The sequence below is a fragment of the Vulpes lagopus genome, chromosome 4 (assembly GCF_018345385.1).
Source record: "Vulpes lagopus strain Blue_001 chromosome 4, ASM1834538v1, whole genome shotgun sequence".
Lineage (NCBI taxonomy): Eukaryota > Metazoa > Chordata > Mammalia > Carnivora > Canidae > Vulpes > Vulpes lagopus.
The window spans coordinates 109,815,740-109,837,780 of NC_054827.1; the positions used below are offsets into that span (position 1 = coordinate 109,815,740).

Consider the following 22,041-nt stretch of genomic DNA (forward strand, 5'->3'; position numbering starts at 1 on the left):
CCTCTATCGGTCTAGAGGAGACTCAGCCAGGGCAGGTTCATGGAGCTCCATTACCCGGATCACCGTGTTTCCAGCAGCAAGAGGCAGAGTGGTGTCACAGTTAGTGCCTGTGCTTTGGTGCCAGCTTGCCTCTTTGAGAGCTGTTCTTATGGCTTCATCTCCATGTCTCAGTTTTGTCATTTGTAAAACGAAGATGGAGTGAAAATAGGGTGAAAGTTAACAGGTTACATAAGGGACGCTGCTTGTAGAAGATGTCCCATGAAGTTATTTTCCCTCTTACTCGGAGCTCCAGTCCCTGAGCCTGGGACCTCAGGGGGCCCTGGGCTTCTGTGCCCTGCCCGCAGGGTTGTGCAAGCACTCTCGGGTCTCCTGTTACCCGGGAGCCGGCAACAGACCAAAATAAATGGAGGGGACAGGCGGGGAGGGCCGAGTGAGCCTCTGCAGGGAGTCTGACCAGGTCAGCTGGGAATGCCTGTCAGCCATCCAGGGTGGCTCCTGCGTGGGCCTGGAGGTGGGTGAGTGACTCATGCTGGTGCCCTCTCCACCCCCGCGCCCAAATGCTCAGCCCTCCCTGGGCTGGGGCTCACCTAATCCCCACAGTGGGAGTCGGGGGGCCTTTGCGCCTGAGCTGAGGTCTAGGGTTGCACCACGGTGACTTCACACGCAGCAGCATGTGTGGCTGAGCCTCCGTGCAGCAGCCTCCTGCGAGGTGGGCAGCGAGGTCAGCCTGGCAGCCGTTGCCTCTCTCTAGCCCCGATCTGGCCGCAGGCAGCTGGTTCCCTGGGACCCGAGGAGGGGATGGCGGAACAAGAAGCCAGTGGGCTGCAGGTCCTGCTGCGCACGCTTCAGGTAGGAAGAGGTGGAGGGGATTGGGGCCTGGCAGGCTCAGGCTTGCTGGCCAGCCTGCTCGGGACTGTGCTCCCGCGGTCCCCTCTGGCACCAGTAGCTGGTTTGCCAACCAGTGGGAGCACAGGGCCAGCAGCAGCTCTCACCTTGAGGCTGACCTAAGTGATGCTATGGTCTTTAAATATTAACTACAACGATGTCGATGAGTGTGCTCTGCTTAAATTATTGAACCTGGTGAGATTAGAGGCCTGGGCTGAAAGATCCGGGTTTGCTAGAGATGGGAAAGATGGAAAAAAAATGTCTGGGTGGCAGATAAACACTTGGCAGGAGACCTGCTGGGAGTGCCTAGAACAGCCTGGGAGGAAAAGAGTACTAGCAGGGGAGAGGACTCCTCTGGGTTTCTCCTGCTACATGGCTATTGCAGGGTCCCCAGAGAGGGGTCCGCATCAGGACTGCCTAAGGATGTGTGCTAAGTATGCATCTTTCCAGGTGGAATGTGGCCAGAATGGTTGGGAATCACCAGGGTCAGCAGCCTGGTAATTTGCCTCTTCCTGGGGGATCCTGTTCATTACTGACTTTGAGAATTCTTATCCTAGAATGGTAGTCTGCAAAGTAGTCTACACCCTAGAATCACCTGCAGAGTGTTAAAAAAAATGGTGGCACCTAGGATCTACTCACCAAAATTTGGATTCAACTGGTCTGGGGAGCAGCCTGAGCATTGAAGTTTGAAAACTTGGGTGGACTCAGTGCACAGTTAGGGCCTGGAACCACCAGTCTAAGGTTTGGGTAGATGCTTGCACTTAATCCGATTGTAGGAATGCCAGGCTCACGGAGGTGGAAGAGGTCTTTTGCTACAGGTTTCTAGACCTGAACCGGTCTCACGAGAGGATGGGCTTCAGGGATCCTGAGACTCCACCCTCTGATTTAGAATGTAAATGTTTTGTACTGACGGTTCATCTTACCCTGCTATGAAAAGCTGACTTAGTTTTCCTCTAACTCTTAAGGAAATCTGTATCCCTAAAAAATTTAAGAACCAATAATTCCAGCCTTCCAGTGGACAAAGAAATTGAGTCTCTAAAGTGAAATAGCTTCCCCAAGGTCAAGAAACTACTTGGTAGAGAAACTGGGATGCACACCAAAAAACTTCTAAATCTGGTTGACTTAGTGTCTTTTGACTCATTCTACCTGATGCATAAAAGGAAAGAATGCATCTGGGTTGGAAGTGTTGGGGGTGGGAGTGGACTTCAAAATAAATTTGCAGTTGGGCTGGAAGTCGCTGCAGGTTCAGCTCAATCTCCTGTATTCCCACCAGTGGGGATTTATAATTGATATTTAGAATGATCGCTCCAGGGCAATGCAAGATTCTCAATCATCAAAGTAAGATTTAATTATGTTCAATATACTCTGCTTTAGTCCCCAATTAACCAGAACATTAAAATAACCGGAACATGCTTCCCTTGTGCGCTTCAGTGATCAGAATCTAGTTGTAGAATTGAATTGGGTTCCTGGCCCAGCCCTCTCCAAGTGCCTACACGCACCCTGTTCCAGTCTTGCCAGTGGACATCACTGGCCCAGCCCTCTCCAAGTGCCTCCATGAGCCCTTCCAGTCTTGGCAGTGGACATCAGAACTCTGACATACGTTAAAAAAAAAGACAACTCAGAGTAGATATTCTGTGGAATGATGTTTTATTACAATAAAACCCTTGAGAGCTGCTGAGTTTCTGAGAAAAATTTTGCTGAAATTCTTTTGATTAGGGTATCCCAAAGTTCTTACTAATTCAAGTCAATCCCTCCTTCCTTCCGTACAAAGCTGATAGAAGGCTTTGTATTGCTTCTCAAACCTCTGAGGAAGGCAGTGGTTATGTGTGAGCAGGATGTGAGCTAAGTATGAGTTCCTTGTCTTTCAGGAGCACCCCAGAACATTGACAAGGGGAGGGAGAGAGAAGGAGAACAGACAAACAGACAAAGCAAGCACAAGGATGACAGATGTCTCCATGACATATGATAGTAGAAATTCTCATCCCAGAACATCACCACTTCTGCCTCTTTGGGGCACAATAACAAAATAAGTCAGGTCATGAAGAAAGAACCCCTTTCTGCACACTACCTTTTGTTGTACAAATGGAAGCAGAGGAAGTGATTTTTTTCTACCTCAGTTTAAACATAGCTTACTTCTGTCCTGAAAGTATGAGACTCAGATTTTTACCCAGACATTGTCCAAGTCCCTGACTCACAGCTTGGGTTTGAGACAGAAAATCAGACTGAGTCTCGGGGGCCTGGGTGAGGGAAAGGCAGCCCACAGCGCAGGTGTGTGTGAGAGAGAGAACTGGATCCTGTCCCCATTTCTGGCACTTACAGCTGTATGTCCTTAGGCAAGTCCTTCAACCTCTCTGGGCCTTCATTTCTATATCTGTAAAAGGGGGACAATAATACGTTCCTTAGTGCCTGTGCTAGGATTAAGAGAATCCATTTGACAAGCATTTGTAAACTATAAATAACTGTTCAAACAAGTGTACTTTTTATGATTTCCCTGGTTGAGTACACAGTGGAAAAGCTAGGAACACTTGGCTACGCTGTTCATCAACCTGCCCTGCTTTGTTTCCTGGGTGGACTCCAATATACTTGGAAAAAAGGAAGGGGTCTCATTCTGTCCCGCTCTCATCTCTCCATGTGGTTTGAGCTAATGTGGAAGATGGGGAGCTGCCAGGATAGCAGGATGTGGGCTCGAGGCCAGCTCTGATGCCGTGAGTCCTTACCCAGCGGCGTCCCACAACATGCCAATTAAGTCCCTTATCAACACATGAAAAATGTATCATTATTCGGTCAGCTCTGGCACACTGTGAGCCTTGATGGGGGCATAGCTTTGCTGTTTGCATTTATACTTTATTATTTTATGTTCTAGATGCTCACACTGAATCCTAGGTCTGTGTCTTTGCCAAAATGTGCGTAGTGAACTCCTTTTCTCAACGTGGGCTCTAGGAACATTATCTATTATGGATTGTGAATCAGGCTGCAGGATGTGAAGCTTCCTGCCTCGAGTTAGCATTAAGTTTAGATAACAGAAAACCCAAATGGGACAACTTCACCTTTTCCCTTGGCCTTCTTCCTCCAAGGATTATTTCCAAGAAAACAACAGGTGATTTTAGCCCCTGGGCTGCAAGGAGGGGTTGGGTAAAAAAATGGTGATTGATATGTTTCATTCACAATGCTTGGGAGTTTTATTTCCAAAACATCTGCCTGAAAATTTCCTTCCTAGAATTCTCCATGGAGGACATGGGACTATCCATCTATTGAACATCCATAGAGCCAGGTGGAGCGGAAACTGAGCCTTCCCCCTGGATATAAACAGAAAAGTTTGGACAAATCAAGAGGAGAATTTTCCTTTTAGGTAGCAAGCACTGTGTAGACTTTCTAGAGATCACAGAAATTCTCGCTTTTGGGGAGTTTGAGACTGAGGGATTTGCAGAGCCCTACCTCAGCCGCAACATGAACGTGAAAACAAACTCATGTCTGTTTTAATTTCAAGCATCAGCAGAAGCAAAGAAAAAGAAAAATCCTGTAAGGACAAAGCGCCAAGTGAGAAAGGGACAAAGTTGGCAAGAATTAGCATCTGTCAGTGTCTGAGGAATGATTTGGTGCCAGTCAAACCAAAGAATGAAGGGGATGGTGGCATATAGGCATACGCTGAGCTAGAAGTGGGGAGAAGCCTTTATCTGGTGTTCTGTTTTTCAAGAACCTCTTGCTTTTACACTCCTTAAGTTCTTTGGAATTGGAGATTGGAAAGAATGAACATTTATGAAGGGTCTACTCTATGCCAAGTTTTCACATTCATTACTTATTACTCATTCTTTATTATTTTGAGGATACTACCTTGGCCTGATGGAACCCAGGTTGGGGGGTATGGATTCTCTCTGAAAGAAGATGGCTTATGTAGAACTAAACCCTTCCATATCTTCTTGGTTATTTGGATAAATAACTCTTGATAAAGGAAGGTATACTTTTGATTTGGGTCACTTGGATATTTTCAATATCCATCCCTCTGTGCATCTCTCCCACCTTCACTCCCTCTCTTTCTCCATCCATCCATCCATCCATCCATCCATCCATCCATCATCCATCCATCCATAGCTTTCTATGTGCTAGAGAAGATCCAGAGAAGACTGCTTGGTAGGATGGTGTTTTAAGAAGAGAAGGTCTTTGGATTTTGTCTCAGTCACTCAAAACTGTGGTGACCTGGGACAAACTATTGAACTTCTCTTTACTGAAATTTTTTCATTTGTAAAGTGAGAATTATAGTACTGACTCATGGGCTTATTATATATTTAGAGAAAAATGCATGTAAAAAGGAAGCACGGTGGTATGTGCCTGATAAATAGCAATTACTATAATTAAACACAGTCCTTGCTGTCATGAAAATGCAATGTTCAAGTGAAAAGATAGGATAAAAAGATTTATAGAGCAAGTTTGCATGTGATGAATGCCATGGTAAAGGTAAACATCAAAAGAAAATTCTATGGAAGTTGGGAGAAGAAACTCCTGGCTGGAAGTGCAGGGAAAGCCTCAGAAAATAGGTCTATTTTCAGGAGGGGATGGTGTGGTTCTCAGAATAGGGAGAGTGCCCAGTGATCTTCCCCATGTTAGAAAAGTGTGGAGAGAATTCAGGACTTGCCATGGTACTGAGTTTGATTAAAAATGAAAGTTCATGAAGGGGAATAAAAGAGATAGAAATGGGAGTTTGCCTAAATGCTAAAAATCTTGAGTGCAAGCTTCAGATCCAACTATGTCCTTGGGAATGAGTGCCTATCCCTAAATGTGGGTGTTGGGGGCCGCAGGACAGTCAGCCAAGGCAACTGGGGGGGTCTTTTGACATGATCACATCACTGCTTTTTCTTGTCAAGTAATGTGACATGTTCCTCCCAACCTCCTCGTCTCTGACTTGCCTTCTGTTCCTGGTTTTCTCCCTACCCCTGCCTCCAGCCTCCACACCCAACCTGCAGACCTTTCCTGTCACTTTTCTCAACCCTGTATGTCACCCCAAACTGAGTATCTCCCTATTCCTAATCCCACCCCTGGGGGAAATCCTGGGATGAATTGAGGCTCAGGGATAGGGGGTGGAAAACTGTTCTAAACAATTTCTCAATTTCTCTCCCTCCCCGTCCCCTGTTTTTTTTTTTTTTTTTTTTTTTTTTTGATTTGGAAGAAAATTATTTGAGAGGCAGCATCCAAATCAAATGCTCTTATGTGAAAGATAAGGTTTGGGAGCAGACAGGCCATGGGGACAGAGGGGGCACAAAGATGTGGTTACTGTCTCTTGCCTCCAGCTCTGTGGAGGTAGGCAGGGTCTAGAGTGCAAGCCGGGGTGGGGGCAGGGGGCAGGTGTCTTGTGGGCTTTGGACAATGAGACTCTTGACCTTGCTGCATTCCTACTGCTTCCACATCACTACCACTGCCACCACCACCACCACTACTACCACTGGGTCTCTTCGGAATCTTGGGTTGGGGGGCACCTTTGAGGATCATGGCTGCTACCGCCCAGGATTTGAGCGTGGGGAGTGGGCGCAGCCTCAGCAGATGGGACACCTTTGCCCTGCAGGTGTTGACAAGATCCACCATCTGTAATGTCCTTGGCACAATAAAACCAAATGTCAGTTTAAAAAAAAAAAAAAAAATCAGTAGCTATCAGTAGCTCTGATAAGATGGCTATATTAGACAACCAGTGTTGAGTTGAAAAGTCCTATCCTCTATAAAAATACTGATTTGAAAGGGCACGTGCACCCTGATGTTTATAGCGGCATTATCAACAATAGCCAAATTATGGCAAGAGCCCAAATATCCATTAACAGATGAATGAATAAAGAAGATCCAGTATATACATATTTACAATGAAATATTACCCAGTCATAAAAAAGAATGAAGTCCTGCCATTACAATGACATGGATGGAGCTAGCGTGTATTATACTAAGTGAAAGAAGTTAGAGTAAGATAAATACCATATGATTTCACTCATATGTGGAATTTTTAAAAAAGATTTAAAAAATTTATTCATGAGAGACACACAGAGAGAGAGAGAGGCAGAGACACAGACAGAGGGAGAAGCAGGCTCCCTGCGGGGAACCTGATGCAGGACTCAATCCCAGGACCATAGGGTCACGACCTGAGCCAAAGGAAGACGCTCAGCCACTAAGCCACCCAGGTTCCCTCATATATGGAATTTAAGAAATAAAACAGATGAACATAGGGGAAGGAAAAAAAAAAAAAGAGAGAGGGAGAGAGGCATACCATAAGAGATTCTTAACTATAGAGAACAAACTGAGGTTTGATGAAGTACGTAGGTGAGGAATGGGCTAGATGGATGATGGGCATTAAGGAGGGCACTTAATGTAATGAGCCCTGGGTGTTGTATGTGAGTGATAAATCACTAAATTCTACTCCTGAAACCAATATTATACTATATGTTAAATAACTAGAATCTAAATAAAAACTCAAAACTAACAAAATAAATGGGACAGTTTAAAATCAAGTCACACAGAAATAAACGTGTCAGTGTAGCCTGGGTGGCTCAGCGGCTTAACGCTGCCTTCAGTCCTGGGCTGATCCTGGAGTCCTGGGATCAAGTCCCACGTCGGGTTCCCTGCATGGAGCCTGCTTCTCCCTCTGCCTGTGTCTCTGCCTCTCTCTCTCTCTCTCTCTCTTTCTCTGTGTGTGTGTGTCTCTCATGAATAAATAAATAAAACCTTAAAAAAAAAAAAGAAAGAAAAAGGGTTTTTTTTTTTATTCATGAGAGATATAGAGCGAGAGAGAGAGAGAGAGAGGGGCAGAGACACAGGCAGAGGGAGAAGCAGGCTCCTCGCAGGGAGCCTGATGTGGGACTTGATCCCAGATCCTGGGATCATGCTCTGAGCTGAAAGGCAGACACTCAACCACTGAGCCACCCAGGCGTCCCTAAAATGTTTCTGATTTAAAAAAAAAAAAGAAGAAAGAAAGTAAAGTCCAATCTTCACTTGGGAATTGAGAGTAGTTGGCATTTCCATCCCCTGAGCCCAGATTCTGTACCTGACTGCCTCCTTGAACACCTATGTCAATAGGGCAGGAGATGACGGACAGAGGGCAGCATTGCTTTGAGATGTAATTGGAAATCTGGCATTACTGGTGACATGCTGAAGTAAATGGCCAACAGAGAGACCTACGCCCACAGTAGGAATCCGTAACCTGGAAACATTTACTCCATAATCTACTCAGTTACTAAAACTAGAACCACTTTTTTTTTTTATTGTGGTAAAATATACTTAACATGAAATTTACCATTTTAGTCATTTCTAAGTGTTGAGATCAGTGGCATTATGCACATTCACATTGTTGTATAACCATCACCACCATCCATCTCCATCCATTTCAAGTCCCCAAACTGAAACTTGGTACCCATTAAACACTAATTTCCCCCAGCCCCTGGCCATTACTATTTTATTTTTCTTTCTCTGTGAATTTGACTATTCCAGGTTCTTCATTTGAATGGAATCACATAGTACTTGTCCTTTTGTGTATGGCTTATTTCACCTAGCATGATGTTTTCAAATGAAACCACTCTTATGAAAGCTGAACAGTCTCAATCTGAGCCCTGGGAGTTGGGGAAGTATGTAACCAAGGAGGGGAAGTTGGTCTGCGTTACAAATTACTTTATATGTAAGAGAAGAGTAGGCAGCTATGAGTCAGGCAGGCTGGTGGCTTCTTCAATTTTCAGAAACGGGCACATGGAAATGCATCTTCTCGGGTATGACCTCCAGATCCTTTGGCTAAACCCGAAATGAAGGAAGTTGAGGATTTGTGGGATCTGTACTTTTTCACTGAGTGAGTATCACTTCAAAGGGATAGATCTCCATATCAGGCTCTCATTAGAGAAAAGGGTGTGTAGGATGAGGGAGAGATTAATAGCAGAGATTCTGGGAATGAAAGAATAAAGGGAACTTAGGACATGGAAGCAAACAGAACGCTGCAGAGTTTGTGCTCAATATGTATTTTTTCTTTCTCTCTTTGCCCCCTCACTCCTTGTCCCCCTCCCTTCTATCTTCTTTCCTCCTTTCTCTCCCTCCTTTTTTTACTCCCTGCTTTCTTTCCTTTTTAATTTTTATTGATTTATTTTTCTTTCCTTTTTAAAAAAATGTTTGCAAATTGAATCCATTCACATAACTAGAACCTACATGAAATAATGGTGAATTCTCAGCATCCCAGAATATGTCTCCTCCTCTTCAGTCACTGCTCCCCAGGGAGCCCTCCCCTCTATTCCTGTGCTCGAGCGCATGCATTCTCTCTCTCTCTCTAGCTCTCTCTCTCTCTCTCTCTCTCTCGCAAATAAAATAAATAATTCCTTTTTAAAAAAGCTTTTAAAATTCAATGTTTGTTAAAATAACAAAGGCCATAGTGTGACTGAACGCACAAGCTAGCTGCTAGCCTGGTTTCTAACACCACAGATTAGTCCTGCATGCTCTGTACTTCATAAAAATAGAACCCTGCAGCCAATCCTCCTTTGTGTCTGGCTCCTTTGACAGCCCTGTGAGCTTCCTCCACATTGCAGATTGTTCACATTCTTATTGCTATAGAGTATTAATTACATTGTGTAAATATATCACAATTTATTTGTCCTTTATAGAGTTGATGGTGTTTGGGGCAGCTTCCTTATTTGGGTTCTAACAAACATTGCTGCTGTGAACATTCCAGTACATGTTTTTGTGAGACTAGGTATGCATGTCTTTTGGGTATACATCCAGGAGCAGAATTGGGGCGTCACAGGGCACACATGTGGTCATTTTAGTAGGTAATGACATTTTTCAAAAATGGGAGTCCCCAAAAAAACACCTATCAGGCACAAAAATCCAATTAGTTTGCAAGAGTTCTGGACCTCCACACCCTTGCTCAAACGTGCTCAATCCATATTTGTAGCTGGAGGTGGCTTGAGATGCTTTGCGTGGAGGAACTTTGTCAGATTCATGGTCTATGTGTTTGGTTCTTCCCATGTGGTCCCTCTCATAGTAATAGTTAGAATAATAACTAACATTTATTGAGCAGTTGGGAGCTATGCAGAGTCCTTCAAATGCATTGTCTCATTTAATTCCTGCAGCAAACCTAAGAGGCAGAAGATAGGTAGTAACCTATCTTCTTAGGGTTTTAAAGCTCTAAAGCAGAAGATTGGAGATGTTGACAAGTTTTCCACTGTCACAAAGTGAGGGAGTGGCATCGCTGGGATTTGAGCCGTGGGACTCTGGCATAGGTACCACCCGGCATAGGTGGTATTGACTGGTGTTAATTGCCAGGTGTATGGACTCTCTGAAGAAAAAGAAGGGCATCCAGAAGATTCTGAACAGTTTATCCCAGGTGACAAATATCTGCTGGGAAAATGAAGACATCTCCCATCCACATGGCATATCCAGGGTGGATGGCAACTGTTCTCCATAGGCTGGCAGGACTGGCCAGAGGCCAAAGAATAAGTGCCTAGAGCAGGGGTCAGCAAACTCTGTCAAGGGCCTGATAGCAATTTGTTTTTAGGTTTTGTGGACCATAGGTTCTCTGTCACAACTACTCAATCCTGCTGCTGTAGTTGATGATATGCAAGGGTGGGGGCATGGCTATGTGCCAGTCAATCCTTATGTATGAAAACAGGCAAAGGGTTGGATTTGGCCAGTGGGCAGTGGTTTGCAAACCCCTGATCTGGAAGCCTTTCAGCACAAGCCTGGTATGAGAGTGGGAAGTAGGGTGGAGAGAGAGGATGGTGCAGTAGGGGCCTATTGCAGCCGCAAAATACCACGGGGGAGCTCCCCTCCTCTTCCATGAGTGTCCTGCTTGACAGCCAGGCTGCCCTTCTTGCCAAGGCAAAAGATTGAATGATGCTCTGGATGTTAGAGTTCTCCTGGGGGCATATCTTACAGAACCTGAAATGCACAGTTCAGAAGCTATGTCTCGAGTCATTTCTGCTGCTGTTGCCTTCACTTCCGTAGGTATCAGTGGAGACTATGATTGTGTCTATCAGTGCTCTGGGAGTGGGCTTTCAAGGTCATTTCAGCAGCATTAATCAGTGTAACAGGTGGCTGTTCTGTCATTGTTGCTTGCATCCAACAGTACTACTGACATAAGATATGGTCTAACTAACACTTCTCAAACCAGGTTCTATAGAACACCAGTTTCCCTGGGATGCCAATAGGTGTTCCACTTGCAGAGGGTCTTAGTGGTAGATGGATTTGAACTGTCATGATAAATTTACTAGAGTTCTTTATGGAAAGGTCATTAATCTTTTAAAATCTTTTCAAATGTTTATGCTGTTCAGCTCTCAGTTTAAAATGTCTTTAACTCATAGAGCCACCTCTATGAGTAACAAGTTCCCTCTCTCTAATTTGCCTCTGCCTAGAACTTATATTCCCTGATACTTCTTTGTGTCCTCCTTCTTCCATCAGGGTAGGAATCTCATTTTTCTTGTTCACTCTTTATCTCCTAAAGCACTATCTAAATCACAGTAGGTGCCCAATAAATGATTGTTAATTGAATAATAAAAGGTCCATGGTATATTAAGTTGGGGATATGGTATAGAGCATTTCCAAGCCATCTTGGGGATGGGATAATTTTTTTCTTTTTAATTTTTATTTATTTATGATAGTCACAGAGAGAGAGAGAGAGAGAGAGAGAGGCAGAGACATAGGCAGAGGGAGAAGCAGGCTCCATGCACCGGGAGCCTGATGTGGGATTCGATCCCGGGTCTCCAGGATCGCGCCTTGGGCCAAAGACAAGCGCCAAACCACTGCGCCACCCAGGGATCCCTAGGGGATGGGATAATTTTTATGGCAAAACCCTGCTAGTATCTCACTGGATATTAGGGAGCCATGGAACATATTTGGGAAATGACAGTTATAGAACATTGCTACCCTAATCACTGCTGGTCCATGAAGGTTGAATTTCTCCTGATCTGGAAACTGACCTCTGGCACATTGGAACTATTCTGATCTGAGTGGTTGCAAGGTTAGTTCTATTGGAGACCTAGGGCCATTCCTCTGTTTAGTGAATTCCATTAGCTGGTGACTCTGCCACCTGTCTACAGGTCTTGAGTAGATATGAACTCTGGTCCTTGACTGGAAGAGAGAATATAAGCAACAGATGTGGAGGTTTAGAAAAAGTTTCTTCCTAGAGGTCAAGAGAGCTATTCTGCTTCCTACCAGGATGCCAGGTGGTGATAAGGATGGCATTAGCCTCAGGTTTCACATGAAAGATAAGGTCAGATTTCACAGTTGGGGTATCTGATGAAACTTTCCCTAGGGAACTTGGGGAGAAGGGAGCATCTCCAATAAATGTCAGTAATGAATTCTCTCCCCACTGTTCAAAACAAAACAAAACAAAACAAAACAAAACCCACCAAACCCAAGTGGTATTAACATCTCTAATCTTTGGATTCCACCAATCAGTGCAGTTCAAAGCCCTGCATTTCTGAATCCTAATCATCCTTATCCTATCCCTCTAAAGACTTGAATTAATCTAAGTAGCTCCTATGACAATGCACGTATCTTTCACTTTTCATAGTAGGAAGAGGCTATAAGCCTTTTCTCCTTGACTTTCATTATTAAATCATAAAACACATATTATGCATCCTCATATATACTGACATATATCATATATATAAAAAATATATTCTAAGGGTGCCTGTATGGCTCAATCAGTTAAGTAGACACTTAACTGACCGTTTGGCTCTGGTCATGATCCTGGGGTCTTGGGATCCAGCCCTGCATTGATTGGGCTTGCTGCTCAGTGGGGAGTCTGCTTCTCCTTCTCCTCCCTCCTTGTGCTCTCTCTTGCTCTGTTGCTCTCTCTCTCAAATAAATAAATAAAATCTTTAAATAAAATATATTCTAAAGGAAGAAGATTCCCCAAATGACAGCTAAAATTTTGGCTAAGATGATGATATGAAGAAAAATTGGTATTAAAATTGAAGGAGTTTTTTGGTTGTGAGCCACTGACATTTGTTGAGCTCTTCCTACATGCCAGGAATTATTCTTTTTTTTTTTTTTGCCAGGAATTATTCTAAGCATTTTTCGTGTATTTTTTTCATGTAGCCTCACAACACTTCTATATGGTTACTACAATTATTATCCTCATTTTACAGATGAAGAAAATAAGGCACTTTCTTCCTATAAGTAGCAGAATTAGGATTCAAACCCAGGCCCAGCCTGGCTCTAGATTGCTATTACTCATCACTGTTGCTCATCAAGCTACAGCATCTCTTTTCCTTTTATCTGTCCTGTTACCACTAAACAATTTTTCCTGATTTAAAGAAGTAATACAATGAGGGGGCTGGTGGAATGAATGATGTAATTGAAGGCGATTAAGATGTACAAACTCCCAGTTATAAAAAAAATGAGTCCTGTAGATGAAAGGTACAGCATAGGAAATAAAGTCAATGATAGTGTAATACTGTTGTATGGTGACAGGTGATCACTACACTTAATGTCATGAGCATTGAGTAATGTATAGAATAGCTGAATCACTATGTTTTATACCTGAAACTAATGTAACATTGTATGTCAACTATACTTTAATAATAAAAAATGAAAAAATAATGCAAGCTTATTATTATAAAAATGTAATTAATATACAGATATAAATTATAGGGAGTAATCCTGCTCCCAAAGACAACCACACAAGGATCTTCTATTTTTTTAGATGGTTACATACATGTGGCAGTATGTATAGTTCTAAAAGTATGTACCAAGGTCTTTACCATTTTAACACACTATTGTTTAACGAGCTTTTCCAATAATCAGTGTGATCAGATATCTTTCAAGCCAGCACATATAGACTTAGCTCAATATTTTGTGGTAATTATAGAGTAGTTTAGTATGTGGATGTACCATAATTTAAATAAATATAAGTTCATTTTCTTTTAGGGTTTCACTTGAATTTGACTTTATGATTTTTATTTTTTGATGTTAGAAATGTTACATTTCAATAGTCAACTTTACCAAAATTTCTTTCATGGATTATTATTATTAGTATTTTTGCATACAGTGTTATATTAGTTTCAGGTGTACGATATAGTGACTCAACACATCAGTTGGTGCTCATCACAAGTGCACTCTTTAATTTTCATGGATTCTTTTTGACCATAAGACCTTTTTTTCCCCATGATCTCACTCTTTTACTTTATGATGTTTAAATTTAACTCTGTACCCTTCTCTTTTTCTTAAGTCTTGCTGCTTTCATAGAGCTCCTCTGCAATACCACACTTTACCAGTATGTGGCAAAACAGTTAAATTTATAGTCTTCACATTTCTTTCCTGGAAGACCCCAGTTCTGTAGCGTCCAATAGAGCTCTGCTTGATAATATTTGGAAGCTTTACATTTGACATAAAAGTTTATTTAAAATGAACATAAAAAGGTTTCTTGGCTGCATTTCAGGAGGCCAGGGTTGATTTTGGATGCTGCCACTGATTTGCTGTTTGACTTGAATCCCCTGGGCCAGCATTCTCTATATTTTGATAGTTTTCAGACTTCAGTGCTAGGAGATTTTCCCAGCAATATCATCTGCTTCCTTAGTATATTATGACTCTCTTGTTATGGTTCATTCATTTATTGAACAACTCTCTTGTGCCAGAGGCTGTACTAGGTAATAGGTGGCAAGGTTCTCAGAGTATTATCAACCAGGCACTATCCTATTGAAAGTCTTCCAAATGCTAATGGCTGATGTCAGGAAGAATGAGATCCAGAATTCTGTGGTCACACCTGTCCTCCTCTGCTCCATGGACCATTATATTCTGTGGTGAGTGGCCGAGAACTCATTATTATCATTACTCCGAGTCTCTGGGGGGAGATCAGAAGACTCAGCAGCTATAACATGTTCAGCTATACCTATACACCTTTGTTAATTCATACATAGTCTTTTTTAAAAAATTAAAGGGCAATGATTCTCCATCTTTAAATTCTCTTAAATTATCTGTTTTCTGCTTTATTATAAATATAGACGTTCTTTATCTATTCAACAAACTTGGGCCCTGGGAATCCCAAAATTAATATGACATGGCCCTGTCCTCCCAGAATTCACTGTGTGGAGAGGAACCAGATATACATCTGAGAATCTCCTGAAAGTTGCAGACTCTTTCCCTAGATAAGCATGTGCATACACTTAAACCAAGCATTTAAATCTTAGGGGATTCGCCTCCACTTTGTATAAGAATCTATGCCATGTGATTGCTTGGATTGACATATGAACAAATTATTATAATGCAGTATTTTAAGTGAAGAGATAACAACATTTCCAGTATATTTTTGGAAAAAGGGGAATCTCAAACAATCTCTAACCTTTTGTGAACTTTTGCTCCTGAGTAATAGATTAGATAATTCAGAACAACTCTTGCACTGGACCCAATTTAAAAGTGTGGATAAAATAGGAATACTTTTTCTAAAGAACACTAATATTCTAATAAGATAATGAACATTTAATAGACTGAGGTCAGGAGAGATGGAAAACCCAGACAGATGAACAAAACTCTGGTTCTTCCATCTTGGGAGACATTTATTGTTTTGGAAGGTGTGTTTGGAAAGATTATTTATATTTATGTTCTGTGGCTTTGCACATCTAGAAGAACAAGAGTTAAGATGTAGGCCTTGCCCAGAATGGGGACCCAGGCAAACTATTCCCTGCTTTTGAGCTGATACCTGAAGGGTTGTTTTATAAAAGTAAAGGTGAACTACATATAAGCTAATCTTCACATTGAGCCATTCTTTACCTTATCTTGGTGGCTTAGAAATATCTTCAGAATTGGACAGGTGGTCTCAGATCTCTAGAGCCCCTTAGGTGCCTGAAAGTACAAATTAAGATCTCATTAGTGGAAGAAAGTGTCATATGAGGCCTTACATAAATTCTACCAATAATTTGAAAACTAGGAACAAGAGGAAATAAATAAGTATAAGTAAATACCAGCAGAAATAACACGGCAGAATTAGACCTTTCATTGCTCCAGAGACTGAAATTACCAGACCCAGAATGTAAGGGAGCTCTGGTTACTATGTTCAAAGAGATTAAGGTCAAGTGTGAAAAATTTGGCAGTGGAACTATAAGCCATGGAAGTGATATGGAAGATTTGAAGAGGAACCAAATAGAAGTTCTTGAACTGAAAAATAATATAACCAAAATTAAGAACTCAATTAAACCTGGATTAAGTTTAACTGAAGATTAGACTTGGCTGAAGAAAGAAGTGAAAATCAGGTCATTAGAAATGATCCAGAAAGACAAAAGGTCAAAAGGGTTGAACGTACAGAAGGGCAGATAAGAGCCATAGAGGATAGAATGAGAAGGTCTAACTTAAATCTAGTTGAAGTCCTGGTAGGGCAAGATAGAATGAGGCAGCAATATTTAAAGGGAGCATGATAGAGTCCCCAACCTCCTTGAAAATAGACACAGTAGCTTACGCAAGTCTTTGTTCCCTGAAATACTTAGCAGTACTTGATTGTTGAATTTGTCCGGTTTCCTCACCTGTCAGGTTTCCTCCTCTATTTCATTTTATATTTTTGGACTCATGTCAGAAGTTCTGTTACAATAGTATATCTTTAAAATAATATTAGGAACATATTGTCTGATGTAGATATACATTCAAATATCCAAATCTCTGTGTTTACATTTGCCACTTGAAAATGTAGAACTTAATCTACAACTGACATTGTGGATGTAGTTTAAGCTCTTGTTTGCAATCAGATGATTCATTTCTGACCAAAAAAATCCCCTCAAACTCATATATGTTACTTATTATCACACTTCACTTGGTTTCTTGCTGGTGAAGCTTTTTAGCATATTTTGGCAATGAACTATAAAATTCTAATCTGGTCAACTAAAATATTCTATTTACTTGCTTTTGCTCTGGTCTCTTTAATGATATGATATTCTGATAAGTAACTTTATGTTTTCCTTTAAAAATAAGAAACACGATGTTTTATAAACTCCCTGGGAAATAGATTTGAAGACAGAGATTTGCGTGCAAGAAAGTTTCATGGGGAGTGCCTAAGGTCCACACACAGAGGAATGAAGGAAGCAGGATTGGACAGAGGGACAAGTTGAACCTGCAATGTAGTCACAGTAAACTGACTGATCCCACAGGGAGTTCTGGAACTTGGAAAGTCCTTTAGCAATTGCCCTGTTCTTCAGAGGGTAGGTGAGCCTTTAAATCTCTTCCCCTACACCAGGGACCAGTTGTTGGACAAAGGCTGCTTCCATATATGGGACATGTCCTTAGAGACTCTCTTTACCTGACAGCAATTCCCAGAGGAGGATGCAGGTAATAGGTCCCAGTGAGTAAGTTTCCCTCTAGCAGCGGGGAGATGTGCCTCAGTCCTAAAGGGGAGACCCAGGAAGCACACTGGCAGCATTCACAATACATGATGACCCATGAGACTGGGCATCAGGAGACCTGAAATTGAATCCTGCCTCTGCTGCTGATTGACTATGTGATCTGGACAAGGCATAGAACCCTTCAGGTCACAGTTTCTCATCTTTAAAACAAGGAGTGGGAAATAAAATCTTTAAAAAAAGAAGGAGTGGGAATGAGGTCAGTTTTTTCTCAACTTTAGTCATTTGTGTACCACTTTCCTACTTCTTTTTTCATACTTAGGTCAGCCATACTATGATTCAGTACTATTGTTTATGTAACATGATTTCCTTCCAGTAAATTTATTCATTTTAACTTAATTTCACTGAAGGTGGCTTTTTACATGCAACCATAAATATAACAACAGCACTTAGCACAAATAGGAAGTAGCCACAAAAATAAATTTAATGTAAATATCACAATGCTGTTAAAGTCAGGTAGGCACTGTTGCCCGTGGAGTCTCTGAGCCTGGAGCCTGTCTTTTCTAAAAAGATCAGCAACTATTGGAGAGAGATTGGAAATACATTAATAGCTAAGACTTTAGCAGATATTTCTCAAAATAAGAGTATACACTTTACCAAGGAGAAACATTTTTCTCTATGTGATTCAGTGATATTTAATGCTATGTTTCCCAACATTTGGTATGCACCAAATCTAGGTCATATATTCTCAGTAGGAAGTTTCTGACCTTTCAAGAAAATCCTGGATTAGGTAGTCTTTAGGGTAAAAGTATATGATTCCATGATTTTCTCCTTGCACAAGAGTAGTGTTGGGGAGAAGACACGTATGAGTTATACTTTTTTAAGGTCATACATTTATTATACTGAGTACCAGCCAGAAAATGGAGGGATTAAATTTCTTGGTTAGGGTTCCTAATATTATGCACACACCATATCTGAAACGTAGCTGAGGTGATAAGCAGTGAGAATCTAGCACTTCAATTCTTCCAGTCCCAAAAGAGCATTTTGTAGAAGGTGGACACCCTCTCCTTGAGTAACCTAGCACAGTCCTACCTGGTGCCCCTGCTTCCCCTTCTCAAGAGTAGCAGCTCCAAAGTAGTAGCTATATGATGCTCTTATCCTAAAAGCATAAGTTTCTCATTAAGATGTCTTTTCCCTGCTGAACATGGATTAGCCAATTTATCCTGGGACATTTAGGCTTTCCTAGGAGGAACCTAGAAAATTCTCCTTCTTGTGATCTTTCTGGAAGATATCAGACGCTGCACTGAGCTGCCCCAACCTGCTGTCCTGCTTTCAGTCTTTTCTCACTTCTGCACATACTGGTCATACTCGAGTGCAGCTTTGAGTCTCCTCTAGAATTTCAACTGTAGGGGTGCCTGGGTGGCTCAGTTGGTTAAGCATCTGCCTTTGGCCCAGGTCATGTTCCTGGGGTCCTAGAACTGAGCCCCAAGCTGGGCTCCCTGCTCAACGGGGAGTCTGCTTTTCCCTTCCTCTCTGCCCTTCTCCTCATGCTCACTCTCTCTCTCTCAAATAAACAAATAAAATCTAGAATTTCAGCTGTATTCTAAATTTCATTAGGGTCGCTGTTCCTGATTCTTTGTTTAGCTATTGGTAACAGATGCGTTATCCCAGTCTTGGCATCTTTTAATTCCTGAATGTTAGGATTTGGCATCTCCTACTGAATTTACCTAAACTAGCCCACCATGGGGTGACTAGAATTTGATGTCAGTATCAAGTTACTCCCATAAGAAAATTAGGAAAATTATCATCCTTGAGCCTAGTAAAGGTACACCCCTCATTCAGGTAAATCTACTTTCTGACAATACCTAAGGAATTGAGACCATGAGGCCTCTTTGCTTCTATCATAGAACCAATTTATGTCATTGTATAAATAATGATGATAATGGCGATTATCAACCTAATAGTAGAGGACGAAGAAAGTGAGAATGAGGAGGAGAAGGTACAGGAAGAGGAAAGCAGGAGAGAAAGAGAAGGGGGAGAGCTTTATTGAGCACCCCTGACTGTCTTTGAATACAGATCGTGATGAATTGATCCCTCGAGTTTTAGAACTCAGGTGCAATTGAGCAAATAAGTGTCTCTTATTCCCTTCTAGACCAATCCAATTTAAGTAATTTTTATGGCTTTCTCTCTGTCTCTTGGAATATAGTCAGTCCTCAGGCCTGATTAAACAAATTTGTGAATGTGAGTTAGTTTTATACGTATGGTTTTATTGGGTGTGACTTACAAGTCACATGGAATATGTGAAGTTACTCTGGTCCTTACAGAATGACCTGCCAACTCAGCCCTCCGTTTCTTCAAATCTCATCTGAGAATCACTTTTCTCTTTACCTCCAAATGTCATGCTCCCCATGTTCTTATTTAATTCTGAAAATGGCACAGAGACAAAATTTATATGGATTATAATGTGCAAATAAATGTGTGTTCAGTCTGATGTGTGGGTGACTTCTCTGGTGTATTGTAACCTAGTGTTCTGTTTTATTTTTCTGGTGCTTGGATATACAGAGAACAAGATGGTTCAATATTCATGAATGTGGTGCTTACATTACATGTACTTGATCTTTGTAAGATTTGGTTCATTGAATTGTTTTTAGGAAAGCTACATTCCCCATTGCTCAGGACAAAAATGCATTGGAAGCACTCAAAGTACTCGAAGTAATTTTCATGCATGGTATGCTGGGGGTCATGAAGATGGAAGGCTGATATGATGCAGAAGATCTTTTGACCTATCTAGAGCCCTAATCAAAGCCAGGAAGCCTCAATTTGGGATAATACATGTCTTTTCACTCAGTTCCACTGGTTGTCAATCAGGATAATTTAGCCCCCGCGGGGACAATGGCAATGTCTGGGGACAACTTTAGTTGTCATAATTGTTAGGATGCTGCTGGCTAAACATCCTATAATGCTTAGTATCCTTAGGCTGCTAAATGTTGTGTCCTACAATGCACAGAATCCTGCCCCCTGCCGCCCCAATAAAGAATTACTCAGTTTAAAATGTCAATTGCACCGAGATTAAAGTCATGCTCTCTATTCAATCAACCCTTTATTTTTTTTTACTAATCTAGGCTGAAATTTAACATGGCATAACACCAGACAGCACAGTGTAATTTTGTTTAAATAATACTTTCTCCGAGAAAGATGGTGATGTTGTACTTGCTAATTCTTGGAGTTGCTCATAGAAGAATCAGGCCAGTGAATCTCAGGATACTTTGTCTCCAGAGCCATCTCCTCCTCACTCCCCTCTGGCAATGTACTGTTGAGCCCTGAGAACCAATTGGCAGTAATCAATGTGATATGCTTTGATGCATTCCTGAGGCTGGAAGAATTGTTGAACCTTTGAATGACACATGCCTGGAGGCAAAGAGTAATATAATTCACAAAGGAAAGAATGAGGCCAATTAGAGTTGATTAGAAATAGAACACTGTGGGAAATATTCGAAGCCCAAAATCATTCAAAGATAGGGGCTTGCCAAAAAGCAAAGATGGACATGGTGCCCTATGGTTTACAAGTGCACATGACAGCACGGGACACTGTGAAATAGGAGAATTTTATAAACACTGGTTCTCCATGATTTCTCTCCTGTTCTTTTGTCTTCTGCAGCATGATGAAAAATGGAAGAGTTTAATTTTGATCTGTAGTGACCAAACAGTGGAATTAACTTCAGAAAGAGCTGAATTTCAATCTTAGTTCCATACATACAAACTATGGGCTCTTAGGCACATGACCTAACTTCTTTAAATCTTGGCTTTCTCACCTCCCAGATGGGGAACATGGTACGTACCTGTTGTGAAGAAGAAAGGAGAGTGTGCATGCTAGTGCAGTCTTGGCACACACTAGATGCTTGTTGATAGTCACCTGCTTCTTTTTCCCTGCAGCTAGAACAGTGCCAACTCTTGCCATCCTACCAAAATGTTGAGCTTCTCAGAAGTGCTTTCTTGGAAGTCTTTTGGATGTGCATCAGAGTGCAAGCCATGCTCTTGAATTTTCAGTTGGGGCAGGAGGATGGCTTACTATACTTGCTTTATCACTCACCCTTAACCAGCATTTTCTCCACTATCATTGGTAGCAGGGCAAGTAGGGGGGAGATGGAAGGAGGGAGGATGGCAAACACTTGCTTCCAGTCTCTTCCCTGGGCTAGAAAACAGAAACCTCTAGAACAGGCCAGCATCTGTTTTGTCCTCTCAAGCATTTCTCAAAACTTTAGGCATCCACAGAGGTTCCAATTCCAGTGGCTTGTATAGTAGCACCCCACTTTTTGTAACTTGGTTCTCTGGAAGTTCAGTTCTCTTGAAACATAACTGAGAACCAAGACAATAACCAGTTAATGCATAGAAGAACCCAAACTACTATCATGCTATAAAGCTCAAACATGGTATTAGGAGAACCCCATGCTACCATAATCAGAGCTGCCTTATTCTTATTTTACATGCAATTAAACAGCTTTTCAGACTTTCAAGCCAATTCTCTCACTGGGACCAATGGGTTAAAGGTTAAAAGGAAAGACACTAAAGGTAACTCTTGACAAAAGCAAAAAAGTGGCAACTTTGTGTCCCAGCAGATACTTAACTTCACACATTGACAATAGTAATAATTAATTTTCATTACTATAAGCACAAACCCTTATCAAGAAAGCTGAAATGATTTTGAGTGTCTCTTAAAAGGGAATGGGACATTTCAAAATGTTGTTCATATATATCTGTGTGTCAATATAGCTACATATATTTCTCTATATATGCCTCTAATACTCATGATGAAATAAAATAAAATAGGGATGAAAAAAAGTGAAAAGGGATTATATATCCACTACAGGTCCTTGCTGTACTTAGTAGG

At 41.6% G+C, this 22,041-nt stretch overlaps 1 protein-coding gene across 3 annotated transcripts in view; it reads left to right on the top strand.

Annotated features, from left to right (window-relative positions):
* The first annotated feature begins 469 nt into the window (after nucleotides 1-469).
* The window catches only part of AGBL1 (AGBL carboxypeptidase 1), a 716,025-nt gene continuing 694,453 nt past the window's right edge, over nucleotides 470-22,041 (top strand). For 2 of the 3 annotated variants that reach the window (XM_041753740.1, XM_041753741.1), the window contains exon 1: nucleotides 536-849. In XM_041753740.1, coding sequence (XP_041609674.1) covers nucleotides 799-849 — 51 coding nt within the window. In that variant the 5' untranslated portion in view covers nucleotides 536-798. Of the gene's footprint in view, nucleotides 512-535; nucleotides 850-22,041 lie in introns of those variants that run through there. The other variant, XM_041753742.1, reaches the window with a different exon arrangement.